Source organism: Chaetodon trifascialis, chromosome 22 (genome assembly GCF_039877785.1).
Source record: "Chaetodon trifascialis isolate fChaTrf1 chromosome 22, fChaTrf1.hap1, whole genome shotgun sequence".
NCBI classification, from domain to species: domain Eukaryota; kingdom Metazoa; phylum Chordata; class Actinopteri; order Chaetodontiformes; family Chaetodontidae; genus Chaetodon; species Chaetodon trifascialis.
This window is the reverse complement of record NC_092077.1, coordinates 11,902,126-11,925,500: the sequence shown is the minus strand read 5'-3', so window position 1 is coordinate 11,925,500 and position 23,375 is coordinate 11,902,126. Positions and strand designations below refer to the sequence as shown.

The following is a 23,375-nucleotide window of genomic DNA, read 5'->3' as shown; positions in this document are numbered from 1 at the left end:
TTACATCTTCTGTTAATAAGAATATTTAAGAGATAACAAAAAACAATCTGAAATATTATATACCTAAACTGCCCTGTACAGTTCTTTATCTTTATAAAACAATGCATATACTGTGTAGTTATGGTAGCTAATGAAGGAGAAGTTAGCAGAGAACGAGGAAAATCAGGAGAAAACAGTAGTACTGGGTCCCCAGCTGCTGTTGTCTTGTTGGATCTTTGTCTCACACATACAGAAGCAGGTACAGTATGATTTTCAGTCATTTTCTTTAACTCGGCTGTCAGATGAGGAACCATACAAGCCCGATTTGTAGACAAGTTTTGGGAAGCCAGATTTGATATTAATCTGTCAAATCCCGAAGGAGTTGCAGGTGATGTGGAGCATTTCCTGCTACGAAACACTGAGGTTTGTTGTGAGTAAACTGACTTGCGGGGTTGTTCATCTCAGGGCGAGAGAGAAGAAAAGGAAGGGTACAAGAACGGGAATGAAAAAAAAAGAGAAGAAAAAGGAAATAAACAGCAAATTTGAGTCCCAAGTAAAGAAGAGATGCCAAAAACAGAGAGAGAGAGAGAGAGAGAGAGAGAGAGAGAGAGAGAGAGAGAGAGAGAGAGAGAGAGATGGGAACTGAAGAGAGAAGCCAATTTAAGGAGGCTGTCTTCTCTGAGAGGCAGACTAAGGCAGGCTCATGGTCCCAGCAGTGAGAGCCAGAGTCACAGAGATGATGAGTTTGGCCACTACTGATGTGTTTCAAGGTCAACACAGACTGTTTTTCTAAAGTCGTTCAATAAAATCCTACAAAATCCATCCCGACAACTACTTACACCGTCTCACCAAATGATTTCACCTTTTGCTCCTTAGTTTCAACTTTCCGTATCTCTGCGTTTGGCCTTGCTCTCTGATGAAGTCAGCATGATTATTAATGTCCACTGGTATGAAAGGAACAGTTTGAAATATTGCTTGTTTGGTTTCTTGCCGAGAGTTGGGTGACAAGGCTGAAATCGCTCTCATGGCTGTACGTGATGGAGCTGCAAGAGGCTGGTTAGCTTAGCTTAGCTTAGCTTAGCATAAAGACTGGAAACGGGGGGAAGCAGCTAGCCCAGCTGTGTCCAAAGGTGGTGAAGTCCACGTACCCACACCTCAACAACCGGCACTTCATCTCATTTTTTTTAATCAGTGCAAAAACCAACAGTAAAAACAAATGTTACTGGGGGGGGTTTATGTGCCAAAAGTCACTGCTTTTGTTTTGTGTTTGCATGGCATCCAGCTCTAGCAAAACCTGCTATTTCCTTTGGTTTTTGTAAAGATTAACATTCAATTCAAAAGTCAATGAATGAGCTTTCCAGGTGCTGGTAGGTGGCTTCTGTCATCTTTGGACATAGCCAGGCTATCTGTTTCCAGTCTTTATGCTAAGCTAAGCTAAGCTAAGATAAGCTGCTCCTGGTTCCAGCTCCACATGTAGCATACAGACAGGAGAATGGTGTGAAACCTCTTTAGTCCCTCCTAAAACAACATCATAAACATCCACAACTCCCACTGACTGCTGCAATGGCCAAACTGTCGGTCTGTGACTCCGGTAAACAGGGAGGTCAGCATAGAAACATAAAGTACGAGAGCTGACGTGACTGCAGCAAACACAGGTGCTCGGCGGCTTCTGTTTCTATGTTGATCCTTTGTAATGTAGCACCAGCACACAGAAAGAGAGAGAGAGAGAGAGAGAGAGAGAGAGAGAGAGAGAGACAGACAGAGAGAGAGAGCACCCTGGCAACCTGTACATACCCAACAGAAAAGGTTGCATCATGGGTAACAGATTATCTAGCTTTGAAGATTGTTGTTCATTCAGTAGGAGGAAGCAGACACCTTCTGGGAGTTGAGTTACACCTCAGGAATCAGCTTCCCACAGTAGCTTTGCTGATTAAAGATAATTCCTGATTCATGATTTCAAAAACAAACAACAACTTTGTTTCATTTGGTACGAAAGAAAATGTTCTTCCTGATAATTTAACATTTCGTATTTAACATATACACCTACATCCTTCTCCCGTTTCGCCTCAGAACGGACAAATTTCCATGAGTGTGTCTACAGCTCAGAGAGGAAAAACAATCTTAATCTACTCTCAAGTCACCAAAAAACAGGAGAAAAACAGGAGTTATCCTTTAACCATTAACAGGAAAACAACCAGACTGATCCCAGGTCAGCGTCTAGAGAAGTCAAAACCTCTAACATCAGCAAGCTGAGCAGGGAAACGAGGGCTTTGTTCTAAAATGGGCAAGTCACTTGACCGGTAAGTGTTCTTCTGCTTTGCACAGTGGCACTTTGAAGGAAGGACTGAGGCGGAGGCGGAGGAGGAAGAGGAGGAGCTCCATCTGGAGAAGGTGTTGGCACAGAGTTACACAGAAGGTGTTTCTATGTAAAATTGTGCTGTCAGTCTGTGTAGCATCTATCAGCTTGGTTTTTGGACCAGCCAGATGAGATCGGTAGAGTCCATCTCCTGACATGCTGTTGGTGTACGGGCAGATGGATCGTTCCATCATGTCCACTCCAGGGGGGGTTCCCGAGGGCCTTTGGGCTGAATGCAGCGGTTACCGAACCCTGACACAAGAGGGGAGAAGAAGTTCTTAGCTGGGTTTGCTTTGCTTCAAACTTAATAAAACACATCCTGAAATTTCTGCCTGCGGAGGAAAGCGTGCCTCCAATGCGAGCCTGGCCTCAAAACCATCAAACATTTTCTGCACATGTAGCCCAGAGCTAAGTTTCCAATCAGCAAAAGCAATGCCACACATCACAAAAATGATGACAGTAATAGAAACCATGTTTGTCAGCAAAGTTTTCTGCACAAAGACTAAAAAAAAAAAAATCATTACTTGAGCAAATAATGCAACCCCAAGTCCAAAAAATGTGTGAAACATACATAAAATAGAATGTGATGATTCGCTAATCCTCAATCGAAAAGCAGTACAAAGACAATATATTCACCACTTTGTGAACACATGATTGTGAACATGAAGAGGGAAGACAGCAGACTTACCCACCCAGGTCTGCCTTGCTGTCTGTTGCTGTGGTGCCAGCAGATGCAGGGTCAGCTGGAGATGTCTTCTTAACGCACTCTGACACATCTGCACACAGGCAAACACACAACACACACACACAGATTAATGGGCTGGATGCACTGTGTAGATATCAGTGGTGTTGTATAATAGCTTTAGTGATATAAAACCTATTTAAACTACATTAGTTTCACTAAGAGACATCTTATAGTTGTTAAAATTGTAACTATTACCTATGTATTATAGCAGCAGTATCTTAACATTAGCATTTAACTTGAAGTCTTACTGAAATCTTTAACACTAGATCAAATCTCTTTGTGTATCATTACAACAGATTTGCAGCAGCTGGCTGATTTAACACAAGAAGCCCTCAGGCCTCGCCACATGACGCCCACATATATAAGAGGAATACACACATTAGCATGAGTGAAATTTTACAACCGCTCAAAAAATAAAAACCTCTGCTGATGAACACGCGTTTGCATGTTCAGCGCTCATGACATTTAAAGTTCTGCTATCAGCGGGAACGTCAATGAAACCAGAGACTGTTCGTTCTTTGTAAAGGCTCCTGTTGAGTTTTATTCATAGCTAGTAAAAAACAGTCATTACAGAATTCAAGTTAACAGTTATTCCCTTTTCGATTATTTTGTCTGTCTCAAACTCACATGCGCTGAAACCACTGAGGCGGTAAATTGGCAGTCACCATCATCACTCAGCGTGGATCAGCATTTTTCATTTCGTCTCTCCGCAGACACGTTTTTATCTTTTTCCCCTTTTCTCTCTCTTTCTGTATCTCTTTCTCGTTATTACTCGCTCTCCTGCTCTCACAGCTGCCCTTTTGACAAATGCTGTCAGTCTTATCGTGCGCAGGCTAATTTGTAAAACAGTGAAGGGCTGTTTCCTGCTCTGCTCTGCTGGCTAACTGCTGTGACGACGCATTAAGCACGGACAAGCGGGGAAACAAACACTCGCCCGAGCACAGATAAACAGAAACACACCTTTATGTGAGCCGCTCCATTCAGCTGAGGCTGACGTTTTCATCTCCAGAGGGTCTGACAGAGAGGGCAACAGAGAGAGTGAGTTTAACAAAGGAACAGCTGATGAGAAACGAACAAAAACTTTCAGCAAAATCCACACACGTTCCCATGCCATTGCACACTTTACGTTCCTTTCAGACTCACTATCCTTCACTGTATCTCTCATTGTTCTTCCTCGTTCCATCACCTTGATTAAACCACCCTTTCCCTCCATACCTCAGCCTCACAGTGAGGACAGTTGGGGTGAAAGGTGCTCTAAAGCCTTGAGCTCACCTGAGCCACCGTACACAAGTCTCTGATGGTGAACAGATGATGACAGTGAGGTTAAGACATGACATTAAAGCCTCAAGAGACTGGTCTCACTTCCTACTGTGTCGCTGTGCAATTAATACATTTCCATGTCTGTATGCATCCATTTCTAAACCACTACCAAAGCAATTAACTGTTGCTGCATCCAATTCCAAACTACACACAAACTGCATACAGAGTGTACTACATACTAATGTTTTCTGAGCTCAGCTGTCTTATACCAACAGGAAGTGACAGGAAAAGGATTTTCAAAAAATGTAATTATTTCTGAGCTGTGCCGCCACCACCCACAGTTAGCTTGTTGCGCATCCTTTATTTTGTCAATTGAATGCAGGTAGAAAGGACTGAGACACAGACCATATTCTCTTTCAAAGACTGACTTTCCAAAACCACTGCAGGGCTGAAACAGTGCCAATGCTGCCCCCTAGTGTTATGAACCTGATGGAGCTTCTCACAAAACAAATTTGCTCCCTTTTGGCAAAACAGTGATGGTGTTTTGACTCCTTTTCATCTCATGCACTACAATTTTAGCATCCTCCTTTTCTAATGTCAGAGCACTAGACAGGAAAAAGGAAAACGGCGGGGTGGCCAAGGTTTCAATCACACTACTATCAGTACTATTAGTGGCACCCATTACCCATTGCACATATTCATTGATCCACCACCTTCTTGGCTGGCCATAAAAACAACACACCAGAGCATGAATCCAGGAGGGGGCCCAGTGAATCCACAGCAAACACACCTGTGAATCTTGACCAATGCAAACGCACCTGTGGCCAGTATGAAGGACTCAGGGGTTCTCGCAGGGAGGGGGGGAGGGGAGTCATCGCTGTCCCAGCAGTCTGGGTTAAAAAGGTCAGAGGTCACATGAGAAGCAACGTTAATAAGTGGCCGAGAAGAGAGACAAGAGAGGCAGTCGGCAGTCAAGTGTAAACAATGCAGAGAAAAGCTCAAGTGCTTCCTTGATTCCTTCTTTAAAGATGGCGGCGCTTTAGGGCCACAAAGAAGCTCTGATGTGAGTAAATCTGCTCAGTCATCTCTCACAGCTAGTTTAAAATCATGATTTATGATATATACTTGTTCAAAATGACATTATAACAGGATGTATCCATTTTTTTCAGACATGGTTAAAGTGCAGAGCACCTCATTAAGTGGAGCAGCCAATGCATGGCAGTGATTTGAGTACTTATTCATAAATTTGTCAGTAGTAAATGATCAAAAAGTCTATGTTGATGATTATTTTCATGTCTGATTGTTTAAAAACACACATGCAAAACTGAATCATATTTTTTTTCTTGTTGCAGTGACATTTCAAAAGCACTCTTTTCATTCTTTTATTCACTTTTATTCATTAACAACGCTCTGAATACATTTTAAGCTTATGTCAGAATGATTGCTTTGGCAGTGCTCTGTCTGAATATGCCAAAAAAGCCCTCTGAATGGTAAAAGACGCACTAAGACATGAGGCGTGATGATCTGGATTTCCATCATCCTTTTCATTGATTGTGAGCAACCACAGACTCACAGCGGAGGGTGTTTATTGCCTCTAACCTCATGTAATTAAAAGTATCAGTCAGGGTATCTGTAACAGATGGATCTGCACATGCCGAACACTGAGAACTGTATCAGCACTGAAGCTACGAATTAACAGCGATTTGTCTCTGTCAGTTTCAGGACTACATCTGACACGTAACTGCTGTGAAAGGAAATCTGTAGATGGAATGATAAGTACTAATTCACGTGGGGTGAAAGAGCTGGGCAGCCTTGCTTCACACAGCGAATATCAATCCAGCGTTTTTACTGGTTAATAAATGCACAGTCTGGTTAAATTACTGGCATGGCAGAGATCAATATCCACAATGTCCGATTCAGGCTGTGACTACAATATTAACAAGAAGAACATGAGGATGCTGACTATGACTATGACTGTTTAGTGCAGTGTTTCTCAATTCCGGTCCTCGGGCCCCCCCGCCCTGCATGTTTTAGATGTTTCCCTCCTCTAACACACCTGATTCAAATGATCGGCTCGTCATCAAGCTCTGCAGTGGCCTGATAACGAGCCGCTCATTTGAATCAGGTGTGTTGGAGCAGAAAACATCTAAAACATGCAGGACAGTGGGGCCCGAGGACCAGAGTTGAGAAACACTGGTTTAGTGATACTGATAGCAGAACGTTTATGAGGCCTGTTCTTCTTGATAGAAAGCTTCTTTTAATCCGCTGTACAACTAAGAGTAAGTATGGTAAGTATGACTCTTTTTAATTTAATGGCAATATCCAAGAAGTTATTTTGTATTAATGATCTTACTACAGAGTCAGACCGTGAGTGTGTCTTTCCTACTGAGACCTGGCCGGACTCTCAAGGAAGCCTCCCTTTCATGTGGAAGTGGAGTCAGTCACTCACTCTGTGATGGTCGTATCTGATTAGGTGTCAGACTCGACTGCATTAGAGTTGGTTGGGTGTACCTAATAAACTGGCAACTGAGCGTAAATCATCCGTGATGGACTTGGTTTCATCTCACAGTATTGGGTACTCAAATTGCTAGAAATCAAAACATCTTGTGTCCCAACGGCTCCCTCTTTCTATAACCATTTCTATAACCATTTTGAACTGCATGTCTAAAGAGGTCCTAACCACTGGGAATTACTCATTTGAAGCTGAGTGTTCTTCCTACTGCATTTAAGACTGCCCTAGGAAAGCCCATAAATCAGCCTGGATTAGCGCGAAATCGGTCTTAATGAAGGCCGCAGTTAGATGCTAGTTCATCTTTGCCTTGCACCGTTCTCAGGAAAACATTAGGTGATCGTACAGCAGGTTAGAGTCACCATGGGCGATGAGGGCCAGAGCCGATGAAGACAACCTGACATTGCTGTTCCTGATTTAACTTAAGTGCTGTTAACGATGCAATTACAAACTCCAGCTTCAAAGACAAAATTGTAGAACTAAAAAAAGATGGTTTGAGGCAGTTAATCACTCACAGTCAGAGCTGCTGCTACCAACAGAGCGAACTCATGAAAGTTCACCTGCTTCCGCTGTGACTTTTGATGTGTTTCAAAGAGAAACTGAACTGGCCTAGAAAGTTTCAGTTGCACGACAAGAGCTAATTTATTAGAGTTTCAGACCGGAGATCATGAAAATAGAATATTCTACATTTGCATGTTTGTAATGTTTAACATATTTAATTGCAACATTTACCTCAAACTGCATGCATTGGTTCCCCACTTTTAAATGTCTACTAATTATTTGTCAATGACTTGTAAATCCTTTTGAATATAATGTGCAATATAAATAGTTAGATTGATTCAATGATGATGCAACCAGCAAAATAAGCAGCCACCAGCTTCCTCTTGACCAACCACAAAGCAGCTCAATCAACTCCTCAAGCAGTCATTAGATTCTTGCAACCAATCAAACAAGCAGCCATCAGCGTTTCAGAACCAATAACAAAGCGAGACAGCAGCCCAAATAAATAATGTGCCAGAAAGCCAAGCAGACCAGAACGCAAAACAGTCCACTTCAGGACTGAGAGGCAAATATTTCTGCATTTCGCTTTAAACATTGGAAGTACTTCAGGAGTGCATGATGACAGATGTTTAAATGACGATCATAACACTTAAATGTCATTTGATTATTCAACAGGAACACATTACTTTGTTTGTCTTGTGGATTTGAGTTGCTCAGTAAAACCCCAATTTTCCAAAAATTTGGGACGCTGTTTAAAAAGTAAATAAAAACAGAATGCTTTCATTTGCAAACACACTCTGTTGACAGACAATGATTTCCTGAGCTCATGTAGTAAACTCCTTTATTCAGTCATGTGTTCACAAAGTGGTGAACTCGCTCCATCCTCAGTTGTGAACGACTGAGCCTTCCTTCCATACCCAATCAAGATGCTGTCACCTGTTACCAATCAACCTGTTTACCTGTGGAATGTTCCAAACAGGTGTTTTTGGGGTATTCCACTACTTTTCCAGTCTTTAGTTGCTCCTGTCCAAACTTGTTTGAAACATGTTGCTGCATCAAATTCATGCTAAGCAGATATTTACAGAAATCAATGAAGCTTATGAGGCCAAACTTAAAAAATATATTCTCTTTGTGCTGTTTTCAACTGTTTTATTTACGTTTTACAAAGTGTCCCACCTTTCTTGGAACCGGGTTGTATGAATGAGAAACTAACAATGGCAGGTCAACGTAATACACTACTTCCTGTGTGGTTCCTGAAGCAAGTGGTGCAGCATTCTCTGGGATTTAATCTGGAGCAGCATCTTGGCTATTTACATTACCAGGACAGGACAGTTGGGACTGAAGTCAGGTAAACTGCTGCAGCTGACAACTACAAATCATCAGGAATCGTATTGCAATAACTTCCTGTTGTTGACTAAATATTATGCCAGGTTGGCATTACATTATTGTAGATATATCAGTGTCAGTGTATATCTTGGCCAGTATTGGTCGGTCTATACAATTTATAGAGAGCATCAATAAACAATTTATTTTTATCTATCTGTATCTTGTAATTGATTCACATCATGCACCCTAACAGTGAAATCCAAATATTTAAAAATGCAGTTAAGTCTTAATTCATCAAGCGTTGAACCCATTCAAGATCAAAACCGTTCCAAGCCAAAGTCCAGATCGAACCATTCCACATTCCATGTCAGCGCCGATCACAGCAAGAATCAGATTTCAGAATCACATGATTTTGAAATCAACACGGAAGAAGGAGCAATCTCAGTCCCCAGAAGATTAAAACCACATCTCAATCATGACAGTGAGGCCATACCGATGCACAAACGCGTGTGACGCTGCTCTGTTCAACCCAACGTGCACGCAGAGTTGGCGAATGTGTATTTATCAGCATCATGCAGTGTTGATCCTTCACCATCCAACATGCACGCACGGTTCTCTGCGCGCACACACAGACACACATAACTGCACCGAAACACAAACACAGAAAAACAGGATTTCACTCGCTCTCCCTCCCGTTCCCAAATCCACTCACTTAGACAAACACACACAAGCTGAAAGAGAGAGAGTGGAGTTGTTTTGACAGATGTTTGCCTGTTAACATTTGCAGCATTCCTCGCAAACCAACCAATTAGTCATACAGCCATGCTTCATATGAGACTGGAACTATCGCACTGTTTGTGTTTTTCTTGTCCTTCCTCTCTTCCATGTCTCCTGTTTGTCTCTCCCTGCCTCTGTCTTTACCCAGCTTTTAAAACACTATAACACAGTGTGTGTGTGTGTGTGTGTGTGTGTGTGTGTGTGTGGAGACAGACACATGTCATTAGCATGTGGTCTGTCTGAGACGTGTCTCCTTATTGACCCAGAAAATGACTGTGAGGTTTCCCTGAGCTTATGTGTGTGTGTGGATGGTAAACACAGGTTGTCAGAACTACTCTCAGTGCATTTACAGGAGTTTAGTAAGAAGAACGAGACCCAAAAATGAGCTAAAATGAACTTCAGAGTTTGAGTTCGCTGTCTAAACCTGATTTAGTTACAGTACTAGTCAAAAGTTTGAACACACCTTCTCAATCAATGTCTGCATTTTTATCATTTTCTACATTGTCGATTCATACTGAAGCCATCAAAAGGATGAAAATACATATGGACATGAAGTCTGGAAAATTTCTAAAACTGTGAATGTATCTTCAAGTGCACTCACAAAAACCATCAAACACTACGACGAAAATGGCTCCCATGAGGACCGCCCCAGGACAGGAAGACCAAGAGTCCTCTGCCACAGAGGACAGGTTCATTCCGGTTACCAGCTTCACAAATCGCCAACTAAACACAGGTCAGGACACAAAAAGGCTTCAGTTCAAGCAGCAGACACCTCTCAACATCAACTGTTAAACAGAGGCCGCGTGAATCAGGCCTTCATGGTCCAATTATTGCAGAGAAATCACTATTGAGGGAGACCAACAGCAAGAAGAGAACTGCTTGGGCCAAGAAACAAAAGGACATAAGACCAGTGGAAATCTGCACTTTGGTCTGATGAGTCCAAATTTGAGAGGCGAAAGTGAACGGATGGTATCTGCATGTGTGGTTCCCACCATGAAGCCTGGAGGAGGAGCTGTGAAGGTGTGGGGGTAGTTTTCCAGTGACACTATTGGCGATTTATTAAAAAATTCAAGGCTCACTTAATTCAAGGCGTGGTTACCACAGCATTCATTTGATTTTACACAGTACAATGACCCAAAGACTGTCAGAAAAGCATAGCGGGTAGACACCTCATGAAGAGAACGCCAACAGTGCAAAAGCTGCTATCAAAGTGAAAGGTGTCTACTTTGGTGAATCTAAAATCTATTTCTAAAATGCACTTTTTTTGCTTACTGCATCATTTTCATGTGTGTTCTTTCATAGTTCTGATGTCTTCAGTTTTAATCAATAACATAGAAAACAATAAAAATATAGAAAAACCGCTGAATGAGAAGGTGTGTCCAGACGTTTGACTGGTACTGTAGTTAATCCAGATGTCTGTTTATCATAGCTGTTAATTGCTTCTGTCAGGAAAGCAGCCAGTTAGTTAAAGGAATTAACTTGGCTCATTAAATAAAAGCAGCTGATTGACATACTTGCTGTGGTTGCAGAGGGTGACGGAGAGCTCTGCCCTGCGATCGACATGGGCAGCACCTTACGGACCGGCTGCTGGTCTCCGTGGTGAGGGGATGCGGTTACCATGGCCGTGGCGGTGGACACGGTAGTACGATAACCCTCCTTTCCTCCGGACATCTCTCCGTCTCCCTCCTCGTCCGAGTTGTCGGAGTGCAGGGGGTTGGTGAAACTCAGGGCAGTCCTAACGGGAGTGGAGGAAGAGGAAGAGGAGGAGGAGGAGGAGAGGTGGGAGGAGGAGGAGGAGGATGGGCCGACGCGGTCTGACGAGGAAGAAGAGGAGGAGGTTTTGGGGAACTGTTTGTCTGGGCTGTTGCAGGCCTGAGCCCACGCTGCATGGCCAGCCTTCGCCTCCGCTTTCTCCCCTCCCGGTGTCTCCCCCTTCTCGCTCTTGACAGGGAGGTGGTTTGGTCTGGGTAGGACGCCTCCATCTGCCTCCCCACATCCTGCTCCTCCTCCTCCTCCCTCTGTGCCCGAGTCCTCTGACAGCGAGGAGCTCGACGTCAGCAGGGATTGGCCAGTACGGGCTTTGAAGGCATGGCTTCTTTGCAGCATTGCCGAGCTATTGCCTGAACTGCTGCTGACTCCGCCTGCTACTCCCATGGAGGAGGAAGTGTCAAAACTACGAGGTCCTTCCTGTAACGGCACCTTTTTGATCTCAATGCTCAGCTTCCTCTCGATTCGAGCACCAGAACATTCAACAACTGGCGAGAGGGGCGACGTCGGAGTCTGGCTTTGGCTCGATTCTGACTTTGTCGATGCTGAAGACAATTTGTTGTTGTAGTTCTCGTTGAGATCGAGATTTGAGACCTGAGTCTGCTGTTTTTGACTGAGTGGATCTTGGTCTTTCTGCTCTGAGGGACTCGTCTGCTTGTTTGGACTGGGCTCTGACTGGTTCTGCTGCTTATCCACTTCTTTATTCTGAGAGGAGAAGGAAATGAAAAGATGAGACATCACCTCGAAAACAAGGGAATTGTAGTGTGCCCTGTAGTGTGAACTGGACAGGTCATCTTAAAATATAATGTTCATAAACACCTACCATGTTTTTAGTAACTGCTCACACATAAGAACAAACTCTAATATTGTCTCTAACAAAGCACAAAAGCGGACACAAACTCTTTCTGGATTAACATTTGCTGCAGATGCTCACCTGTGCCTGTGTGGTAGCCAGGACGTGTATGACCGGTTTGGGGTGGTAGCGGTCGTTGTCCTGCCGTACGTTGGTGACGGTGGGGAAGGCTGAAGGGGGAGACGGGGTCAGAATGGGGGGTACGGGGTGAGGCTCTGGGGGCTGGAGTATCTCCTCCTTTACATCACCTTCTGCCTGGGAACTAAAGACAGTGAGAGAGAGAAGAGAGGAAGCTCAGTTGATGTCAGAAAAAGCTTTTCATTGAATGGATATTATGCACTGAGACAGACTTTTGATGATCTTTAATCAGACATCTCCATCCCACAGAGCCCAAAATGTTACAGAGACGCTGTAATTAAAACACCAAACTCAAGGCCGGATTTGTACATTCACAGCGATAAAGACTGGGAGGGAAAACTCTCATTTGCATGCCAAAATATTTGGCCTTTAAGCTAAATTACAAGTTGTTTGAATGTTAAAGTACAGACCTATTTGCTTTAGATAAAAACAAACCAGTGGTGCCTCAAACTGAAGCTTTAAAAACTGTGGTTCAAATGATGAAAAGGCAAGAATTTCATCATACCGGTCAGACAACTTCCAGACATTTGGACATCCAAGTTTAAATTATTCTCTGTCTAACAAGAAATGATGAAAGTAAGATGATGAAATGAACTTTTGCTGAATTTATTCGGTACATGAGCAAAACTAAAAGGGAGTTTCTGCTCATTTTGTCAAGCTTAGAATTCCACCACTAGATGGCAGGATTTATAAAACTAACAATATGCTCAGAGCGTATCTGAGACCACTGACAGGTCCTCAGACCTTGATGTAGGTTGTGGATTTAAGGTGGACATGAACTCATTATTTGTCATTATAAAGCACTCATAATTGGTTTATTGTGGAGGGTTTGGGCTATTACGGTTTTAGGATCATAATTCATGTAAAACAACTTCCTTACTTACTATCATAAGCAGTAATTAGAAGGTTATTGAGGGAAAAGTGTGTCTGAGTTAATGGCCTAGTACTCGTAGAATATGGTCACCCACAGTACCAAGTGCTTTATAATGACTAATAAGTGTGCCTATAAGTGACATGATGAATACATGTACCTTAATATGAAGCAGGGCATTCTTTTGTGTTCTATTGTACTCTTTTCTTTTCTGTGCAGCAGCCGACTTTGAGCAATGTGGGTCCATAGAAAAGAGGAAGTGTTTTTTAAAAAAGAGACGTATTAAATTCTCTTCTTAGCTACCAAAGCGTACAAGACATCATCTACCAGCACGTTCAGTGAATGTATGCGTAAGTAAAGTACAGCATTGTATAAAGTGTGAGTGACACAGTGCAGAACTGTGTGCTCTGGTAATCCGCTCATTAACTACTCATAAACACACCTTTAGATAAACACAGTGTAGGTGTGTGAAGTGTATACAGGATATTGAGGTTATGTCAAAGCTAGCCACAGAGAGATGGAAAGTCACACAGTATGATGTCGTCCCACTCGAGAGAACATACATTTACATACGCATGCAAATATACACACAGAAAGAAAGAAAAAAAAGCAAGGATGTGGTGGTGCGCTGAAACAAGAGCACGCATGACTGAAGCAAGAGCTAACATAGGACTGCACATGATGCTGTGAATGCGTGAGGACACCGAGAGAAGCTCGAAGTACGGGGGATTTCCTTTTCTTGATCAACTTCGGAGCTGCAGTCAAGGCTTCCTCAAAAAGCCTCAGCCTCACAGCAAAGCCGCCTTTGGCTGACAACATAAAGGAGTCTCTTATGGGACACTTATGGGTCATTTCTGTCCTCCAGGTTAAACATTATCTGAGCAAGAGCAATATTATTCCTTTGGAGCTCTCTTAAATGAAAACATAAATGATCCATGAGCTTTTCTTCTTCTATATCATCTTCATTGCCTGAGCAGACACAAGATATGTTTAATAATAACAACAGGGATGATTCCCACCGGTGCTGACTGTTTCCATGGGGATATGAATCATTCAGATGCACAGAGTTTATTTAGGCCCTGTGTCCCTCTGAGATAAGATAAGATGAAACTTAAATGATCCCTAAGGGCGAGCGAAGCTATTACAGGAGCAAACACTAATAAGTCACAGCTAAGGAAAATAAGCTGAAGCAACGAGAATGAAGGAAATTGAGGTTACATGATCAAATCAGAGGACACCCATGAAAATTAAAAAAAAAAAAAAAGTATGTATTAAATATCACGAGGGAGTGAAAAAAGAAGAAAAAGAAAGCAGCTGTAGTGATTAACTTTTAACAAACTAAAATACCTCTCTGTAAAATCTGCATCTGTGCATCTGTGACTATACTTTAGTGTGTCAAAAACAATTATTCAATGTTTATATGCCACTTATAAAAGCTAAATGGGGGGACTTTAAGTGTTACTCAATGTTTCTGCAGCGCGGTCAGATTTATCCTGAATTTCGTGACCGTGTAAAAGACAGGATTTCTAAGAATCTGTGACTAGTTTGAATATCGTAAACATGCTTCAAAGAGCATCATACACAACCCACCATGCACTCCAAATTCTTCCACTTTTACCCAGAAGCATAAAAACACTGTAAGCATCCACACTGCTTTGGCATGCTGGCCACACACTGACGAGCTCACCTTGGGCATGCAAACATTCTGCACGCATGTATGTACAAACACACACGAACATGCATGTATGTATGGACACAATAAAAAACCTGAATTGAGCTGGATGCACCAACACCACCTACACTAACATAAATGCACACACACACACGGCCAGAGCGCCGTGGCCTCCACACGCATGCACTCCAGAGAGAAGATGCTGCATTTTTTAAATCAGAGTGTTGGAGGTGATGAAGCTTAAAGAGACACTTCCTGGTTTCAGGTTGCACTGAGGACAGATTCATACAGACGACCAAGAAAAGTAGCAAACCGCACACGCTCAAACCACACACATTTAGATCAGCCATTAAACAATCGTGTGTGTCGGCTTGGCGGAGTAGATGGTTCTCAATTCTTATCAATTTACAAATATTAACAGCTTGAAATGCTAACAAGCACCGCAAATGTGCTACAGGAGACATGCATCAGGTCCAAAATAATATATGAATTCATGAATAACAAGCTTCCTAAATAATCTTAAATCAGTAACAGCACTAAGATTTAGGATGTTTTGTAGGAGTATAGAAGTTAAATATATCTACAGCATTGGGACAGTATAGATGTTTTTGTTTGAATTGTCCTTTTCTAAATTTCTAACATGTTTTTACTGTGGAACTACTTGTTTTGAAGTGCAGTTTCACCTTATGGGTATTTATTTCCTACGCTCTGGTGTAAGAGATGACTGATTAGGATGGGAGCACTGTATTTTCCAGTCTTTTATGGATGAATCTGAATCTGAAATCAACAGCTATCATTCAAAAATGGAAAAATTCGATCAAGAAATAAGCACAAAAGCAATGCCAGCTTCTGGTGCTGGACAGTGTTCAGTGTTTGAGATGCCACAGACAGGATGTGAGTGTTCAGGGTGTGGCTGTGTATGTGTATGTATGTAAAGGCCATGACTCAGTGGCTGTGACCTTGATGCCAGCCTCATTGGAGTTCCAGCAGAATGCTTCGTTCTCTAACACACGCAACAGAAACATTTCCCACACACACACACACTTAAACTCATGAAGTGACCCAGGGGGAGTGTGGCCGGCAGAATGTGGACTATGTTGGTAAAAATAGCTCTCACCATCACTAGAATACTCTCAGGCTTAAACCAGGCCTTGACATTTTTTTCTTTAGGAAACTGAGGGATGACGCAAAGAGGGAAAGGCGCATACCGAGTGTGAGATTTCAGAGTCAAACACAGGCAGAAACCCACATGCTCCTTACAGTTGGGGTCTGTCCCACCTCCAGGAAAGCTTCTTATTTTGGCAACAGATCAAATTTGGATGTTTTACGTAGAGCAGGAAAGAAACTTCTCAGTAAAGACATCACGTGCAGCTACATCCCAAAATTAGGACCTCTGAAAAATGTTTTCTTTCCCATCAAACCGGCTGGTGCAGCAGACAAATTAAGCACACAGAGAGCACGTTAATTTTAGCAGCAAGGGAACACAACAAAGGTCAGGTTGGCTCCGATAGATGATTTTCTTCTATTGTTACAAAGGTTTAAAACTGGGCATCACATTAAAATGAAGCTTCGTCCAGAGTAAAGAAAGAAAAGGTATAAAAGAAAACAGAGCAAACAGTTCACACGCGGACACTCAAAACGCCGTCAAACTGGACATTTTTAGACAATGCTTCTAGCAACAGGTAATTAAGTGAAACAGTCTCCAGGCAACAAGACGTCCTCTGTGACATTAAAGCAACAGTACAGAGGCAACTCTATGAGCCTCTATCTTGCTGGCTTGTTGAAAAAGTTGCACGTATGGCTGCACTAACAGCCTCCTGTGGATAAATCATAAGAAGCCGGACAGAGGGACTGAGGATGAAGTGGAGGAGAGAAAGTGGAACACAACCCCTGCTGGGCACTTACAGCAAAATGGGAGAGGAGAGGGAGCAGAGAAGGGACGAGAAGCAAGACGAGAGATGAGAAAGGGGGGGATCTTGTGTATGTATTTATGTATATAACAGATACAAGATTGTGTCTGTTTGAAACCATATGCCTCCAAGTGTGAAAAAGCGTGCATTTGTTCTCAAGGAGCATGAACGATATGGCGGTTCTACTTCAGCTTGCCCTCAGGTTGTGGTGAATGCAACGCTGTGAAATGTTGCACAGTGTTGGTAAGTGTTCCAAAATGATCTATAAATACAGCTCCTCCTCAGGCCACAACAGTTTGCTAACAGCCAAACAGAAGTTAACTTCGGGAAAGTGGAGGCCGGGCGCATCTGTGGGCCGACGGGGAACTGATGTGTCAGAAAGCTGCGGTTCGTTTGAGGTGAAAAACGACGCCTGCTGCTCCTGTTCGGTCAGTCTAATATGTTTTCGTTCTGCGCTTCATACAAACTGTTGTGCAGTGATTTTCTTTTTTTTTTTTGTTTGCGTCCCTCCTACAAAACATGACGCCCACTGTGTGCAGTGACGGGCTACTTCACACCTACTGCTCACTTCTGCACGAGCCTGTTCATTCATCCGTGTGGACAGTCTTCAGGGTATGAAGAGCGGGTTATTTTGTTCCTCAGCTGCATCTAGTGGGCAAGTTTTGACTGCAAAAAAGCCCAAACATAAAATACGCCTTACCTGCGTATGCGGGGAGGTTTTGGAGGTGGTGTGTCCCATCTCTCATCGTCTGGCTGGTTGCCTTGTTTATCTGGACTGCTTTCATCCTGGACAATTAACACACACAAGCAAAAATATACACACACACGCACTTTTGAGTTTAATGTTTAACTCGGGGTTTCGTACACAGGGAGCAGGTGCTGCTATGTTGCTCTGCTCAGCCAACTGAAAAAAGAAATTGCATTACAGAAATGACAAAGAGGTAGTTTAGAAACAGTGTGTCCATTACAAAATGCGTCCTCCAGACAGCAAGCTTATGTTTCAACTGTAGAAGGTCCCACTCAGGGCACATATTGGTTACAATTCTTCAATAACTAAGGGTTTCAAAAAGGAAATAATGTTTGCATATGTTACATATTTATGTAAAGCTCATGCATGTGTTGTTATCAGATTTGGTCAGGCTCTACTGCTCAGCACTCACTGAAGTTTGCATGCAGCATATGAAGCCATGTTCACATGGGCAGAACGGCCTTTGTATCACCTAAAAGTAGCCTCACATCTGGCTCCTCTGCAGTGTTTTCACCCAGACTTGTGACTTCCTAATACACTGTTACTCATTAGTGCGTTTCACTTCCACAGTTTTAAGAAAACACTGTTAAAATTGTTGTTTGAAGGAACGTTTGAGTCACTTTGACTTGAAATCACCAAGGGGACACATCTGAGCTGCAGTGGGTGTGCTGGTATTTTCAGCCTAATAGCATCCAAAATGTGATTTTATCACGCATGTACCGCAGGCCTAAGAACTTAATGTGTTTCTGTGTATGCATGCATAACTGGGAGACATATAAAGACGTGTTCTAGCTGGAACTAGCCTTCGTAATTGTCAAATCATCTCCATGACGTAAATATACCGATCATTAGTCTTGTTTTTGAAATAGACTTCATTACGCACAAGCCGATTTCAGTGCACACTGCAGTTTTGATAATTACTGTTAAAATGTAAAGCACCTCTCTCTCGCACTTCTCTCTTCTAACTCTCTCTCCTCTCACCTACATGATACTGCATCAGAGAAAAGTTGCTCCGAAATTGCCTCACTGAAGGATCAAAATGGTTTCTGAAAGAACCCCTCCTCCTCCTGACTAACGCTCTCCTTCCTCCTCTCAGCTCTCGTCTTCCTCCTCCTCCCCTCTCTTCCCCCGTGACTCATTAATTTGACTCTCTCTCCACTCTGATCATGAAAAGATGACGGGACGACTTCAGTCGTCATGAACTCAAAGACAGAGGGGCATATCAGGACGCTTCATCTCCGTGCATGTTGTGTGAACTTGAGCACATCCAGTGCACATGGAGTAAAGATCCCATCACATCTCATTTGGCTGTGTACATGTGTCCATGTGTATTGCGAGAGTTACTTTGGTAGGAAAACTTCCCCCAAACAATGGCGCCTGCGTGTGAGCAGAAAAACGTGTGTGGGATGTGTGCATGTGTAGGCTTATTGTTCGTACTGCCATTGAGAGCACCTATGTGGGTGTTTTAGTCACTAACAATGGCTGACTGGACATGAGTCAATGTGTGTATGGACTGAGTCAGTACAGTACACTGATAATGATTTGCTGACCCAGTGTGTGTGTGTATGTGCGTATGTGCAGTGTACTCTTGGACCTGTAACTTTGTTAGATAATCGGCAGCAACAAACTTGTGCTGGATTTTTAATCTTCCTCCATAAATGTCACTTTTCCTCTTGACAAATGATTAATAGCTAAAGCCTCTAAAAGTGTGGTACAGCACAGTACAGTAAAGCACAGTGAAACCTGTCCGCATTCTAGAGATAGTGAAAGGCATTTTAGGGTTTTAGGTAAGAGGTTAGAAAGTGTGTCAGTCTTTTCTAATGTAAACATGGCTGCATGTGTTCGTGTGAAACTCTTGCAAGGGTCTCCCTTTCCGAGCGGATGTCTATTCTCAGACTCAAAGTGCATAATGTGAGAGGGATGATGTCACCAGAGCTTCCTAAGCAGGAAGTGAACTCCTGGATCGCCGCCAATGCACTCTCCTATCGTCCCTCTATGTCCTCTGTGTCTTTAGATTCGTCAGCGTGGCACACTGTCTCATTGATCCTTCTTTCCTCTGGCTTCTCATCTTCACATATCTACTTTACACAGCAGTGTTGGGGAGTAACCTAGTTAAACTACATTTTCCAGCAGGCATGGGGTAGAGTAGCTACTTTTCAAAATCACGTAAGATTAAAAAGCTCACAAACTGCTGAAATGTTGCTAAAAGTAGCTTCCCTCAGGCTGCTACATAATGATGAGGGATGGATGGGAGCTATGGATCAGTGATTTCTGGAGTCAATTTTTCCTCTGTCTGCCTGCAATGTTCCAACACCAGAGTGGATTTCAAAGAATGTTAAATGCATTACTTTTGAGATAAGCCACTGATTTGTCACTGCTTCTTAGTTGTTCCCAACATGTCGCTTTTGTCACTGGGGGAAACCTTTTGGTTTTGGTTGGACATCTGGTGCAATGAGACAAGGAACAGGGACAATTAAGGACAGTTCGTATGTGGTGTGATGGTTGATGTGTGTGTTTGTGGGCACTGAGGGACAGTGTGAAGTAAACTAGAATGAGGGCAGTGGTGACTGACAGAGCAAAGCTTTGTTTTCTAGCTCTTTTAACTAGGTCTAACTGTTGCAGTCCTCTGAGACTACCGTGTGGAGGAGAGACCTCTCTCTCTCTTTGGCACAAACTCTGTAACTGTCTGTGTTAAGTTTTCTGAAGGCCTCTCTTCCCCTCATCTATTCCTCCTACCCGCTCCCTCCCCTGTGACTAATTATTTGTGTTTTTTTTCCCACTCCGAGTGCGTTACTCAGCGACATCCTGTCTTTCCTGAACACCAGACAGCATGCACAATGTGTGTGTGTGTGTGTGTGTGTGTGTGTGTGTGTGTGTGTGTGTGTGTGTGTGTGTGTGTGTGTGTGTGTGTGTGTGTGTGTGTGTGTGTGTCGTACCATGCCATCGTGTATCTGCGTGTTGGTGGGGCTCTCCAGTAGCTGCAGCTGTTTCTCAAAGAGCTGAGCGATCGCTTTATGAACTAACTCATACTGCTCCTGGTGAGAGAAAAGACAGAGAGGAGAGATGAAGCAGAAGGAGAAGAGAGAAAAAGCAAACAAAGGGTTTCAGCAAATTAATCTGAAAATAAAAAGATTCAACGCTCAAAAAAATCCATTTACAAGGCTATGAAATGCAACCTGTGTGAAAACAATAGAAGGACCTTCACTGATGCACACCGATTTCATCTCTTTACTCTCCCAGTGAGGCAGTAAAGTGTGTTGCACCGCATTTCCACAAATGACATTACAGTTACTGGCTTCCAGCAGAACTCTGGTCTGAGACATTAAATGCAAACCCATGTCAGTGTGCATCAATGCTATTCTACTATTTATCTAACAGGGCTCATTTCCCCCCTTAGTTTCAACACATGTGCGTGGGAGGGAACAACATAAATAAGGGACAAAATGGCAAAGGATACTGAGAGCTTTGTTAAGCTGAGAAGCTCTTGTTTTTTTGAATGTATCTCACTTACAGGTACAAATATGGCTGGAAAACGTTACAGCCAGCTACAGCGAACTCCACACACGTCAAAAATGTGGCAAAACAACCAGAACCAGTTACAAATAATGGCGGGAATGTGGCAACTTCTGCAAAACAGAATGGAGAGACTTGACACCGGCTGCGTGATGGACAAAACGCTGCAATAACAGACGGCAAAGTCTTATTCTAAGTTACTTCCAGAGAACTGCTGATTTACACCAGAAAGACACAAACACTAACAAATCACTGAGGCTGCTCTCGCGCCCAACCTGAGTGGTGGTTCGGCTAAAACAAACCCTAGTGTGTTTCAGCATGCGTCAATGCGCGTCAGCGTGCGAGCACATGGATTTTCCACGATCAATCAGACAGTCAAAAGCTGTTAAATTTGCAGTCTGCTGTGTTTGTATCCTACTTCTTCCAATTTTATGAATGCACTTATTGTAAGTGGAATACTGATCCCACAGGAATCCCCGTTGTAATATTGCTGCACAATACACCTCTTTCTCATACTGTCTCTTCCTGTTTTTCACAACATGCAGTCTAATAATACTAATAATGCTTCTCATCACTTTTTATTTGTGAGCTTTATGCGACACGAGAGAGCAGAAACAAATCTAAATATTCACATTAGAAGCATGAAAGCGCTGCATGAATATGATTTCCCCACATGGGTCCACGAAGTGCTGATCATGCAAGATGGAGATCGTCACCTGTCATCCTGTGTGACTTCCTGTTTGCTCCTCTTTGTTTGTTGGTTGCGTTTTAGTTCTGGTCATAGTCGCACTTTCTTTTTTCAATCTATTATTTTTCCCTCAGTCCAAACCAAATGAGCTTGGACTACAGATTCAAGTATGTGTTCTGCAGGACGCAGCGAGTTATGAAATGCTTTTCATGCAGTATATGTAAGGACCTTGCAGGTTTAGGGTCAGTATTACTTAAACCTCACTTACTTCATTTCCAAAACCACCTCAGGGGGAAGGAACTTAGTGTTCTCCTTTTTTTTCACTGTTTTAAAACAATCTTTTCATTATTTGTCTGAAAACAATCTTTTCATTATTTGTCTGAAAACTAGAGAAATATCACTTTATGTAAACTTCAGCTCCGAGGCGTGTGAAGGCATGGAAAAGGCGCCTTTATGCATTAGGATTTTTTAACATCCACTGCATCTTACTCCAATAACTCTGTGTTAAATGTTGCATTTCAGTTAGCTTCGTCAGATCTCAGAGCTGCGTGAATGAAAAGCAGTGCTCTGTGTGTAAAAGAAAAGATGGATAAAAACGAAACACAAACCTTGGTCTGAACAGCAGAGTGTCGTTGCGTCCTCATCTCTTGGATCAACCGAAACACATTAAAGTCTTCTGGTATTTTCTTTCAAAGCACACAACACAACAAAGGCGTTAATTGTCAATTGAATCTTGTCATTTAGGATGTAAATGTGTGTACAGGTATGTTTAGGTATGCGTGCGAGCGTGTGTGTGTTCACATACCCCAGCTTTGAGGAGGTTCCATGTGTAGTCGATAGCACAGATAGCACCTGTTCTCCCACAGCCTGCACTGTACAATCACAGTCATACAGATTAGAGAAGCACACGCATAAAGACGCACACTTCTTCATCTCAAACATAAATCCACTAAAAGAAAAACACAAAATGAGCTCTGGATTTCTACTCTTGAGGGGACAAGCACTCAACCACATGTGCGTTTGTCAGCAACAACACCCCGTCCAGACAGGATGGAGACGGGAGCTATGCGAGCGCTGAGATTATGTGGCATCACGTCTGACACATCAATTCATAAAACTTTATCTCATGCTGTCAGAGAGCCTCTGCTACTCTAACAAGCACAGTTTCTCCACACACATACAGGACGGCACACATCCACCCACGCAAGGCATCCTTACAGACGCAGAGACACAGCTTTAAGTCCTGCTGTGTAACAGAGGAACCAGGAAATGTCCTCAGGCTGCTCATTATACCTGATTACACACACATGGAGACGGTGCGTTTGTGCTGTGCATATACCCATGCATGTGTGCAGCGGAGGATCCGAATCTACAGCCTCACAAGTCAGTGTGTTGTTTGTTTTCTTGTTAACCACATCACAATTTTAAGTCCTTTATTGGAGGTAATGGTGCAGTCATCTCTGAGACAAATAACATTTAAATTCTCAGCCTACAGCAATCTAATCTAATTACTATAGCTGTAATTAGATGAGTTATATTATGATATAGCTGCTGAAGCAGACCACTGTAAAACAACCTGGAGCTGTCACAGATGCCACTTTCCTCAGAGTGAATAAATTCTACCCAGCGGGTCCATGACCATGGTACTTTAGGAGAAATGCAACAAGATTTGAGGTGGCAGCATGTACAATGCTGTTGCTAACTAGCTTACCCATGAATCTTAGCTCCATTCCAGTTAAAAAGGCATTTTTTTGTCAAGTGT

The 23,375-nt window shown here is 42.8% G+C and overlaps 1 protein-coding gene across 3 annotated transcripts in view; it reads right to left on the bottom strand.

Annotated features, from left to right (window-relative positions):
- Window positions 1-1,723: 1,723 nt before the first annotated feature.
- ptpn12 (protein tyrosine phosphatase non-receptor type 12) overlaps window positions 1,724-23,375 on the bottom strand; it is a 40,637-nt gene continuing 18,985 nt past the window's right edge. Inside the window, exons 9-18 of one of the 3 annotated variants that reach the window (XM_070992354.1) lie at window positions 22,419-22,485; window positions 22,222-22,299; window positions 20,349-20,447; window positions 17,365-17,450; window positions 12,155-12,335; window positions 10,968-11,925; window positions 5,159-5,230; window positions 4,041-4,094; window positions 3,024-3,111; window positions 1,724-2,587 (exon numbers count right to left, since the gene is read on the bottom strand). In XM_070992354.1, coding sequence (XP_070848455.1) covers window positions 2,578-2,587; window positions 3,024-3,111; window positions 4,041-4,094; window positions 5,159-5,230; window positions 10,968-11,925; window positions 12,155-12,335; window positions 17,365-17,450; window positions 20,349-20,447; window positions 22,222-22,299; window positions 22,419-22,485 — 1,693 coding nt within the window. In that variant the 3' untranslated portion in view covers window positions 1,724-2,577. The remainder of the gene's footprint in view (window positions 2,588-3,023; window positions 3,112-4,040; window positions 4,095-5,158; window positions 5,231-10,967; window positions 11,926-12,154; window positions 12,336-17,364; window positions 17,451-20,348; window positions 20,448-22,221; window positions 22,300-22,418; window positions 22,486-23,375) is intronic. The other 2 variants (XM_070992353.1, XM_070992355.1) reach the window with 2 other exon arrangements.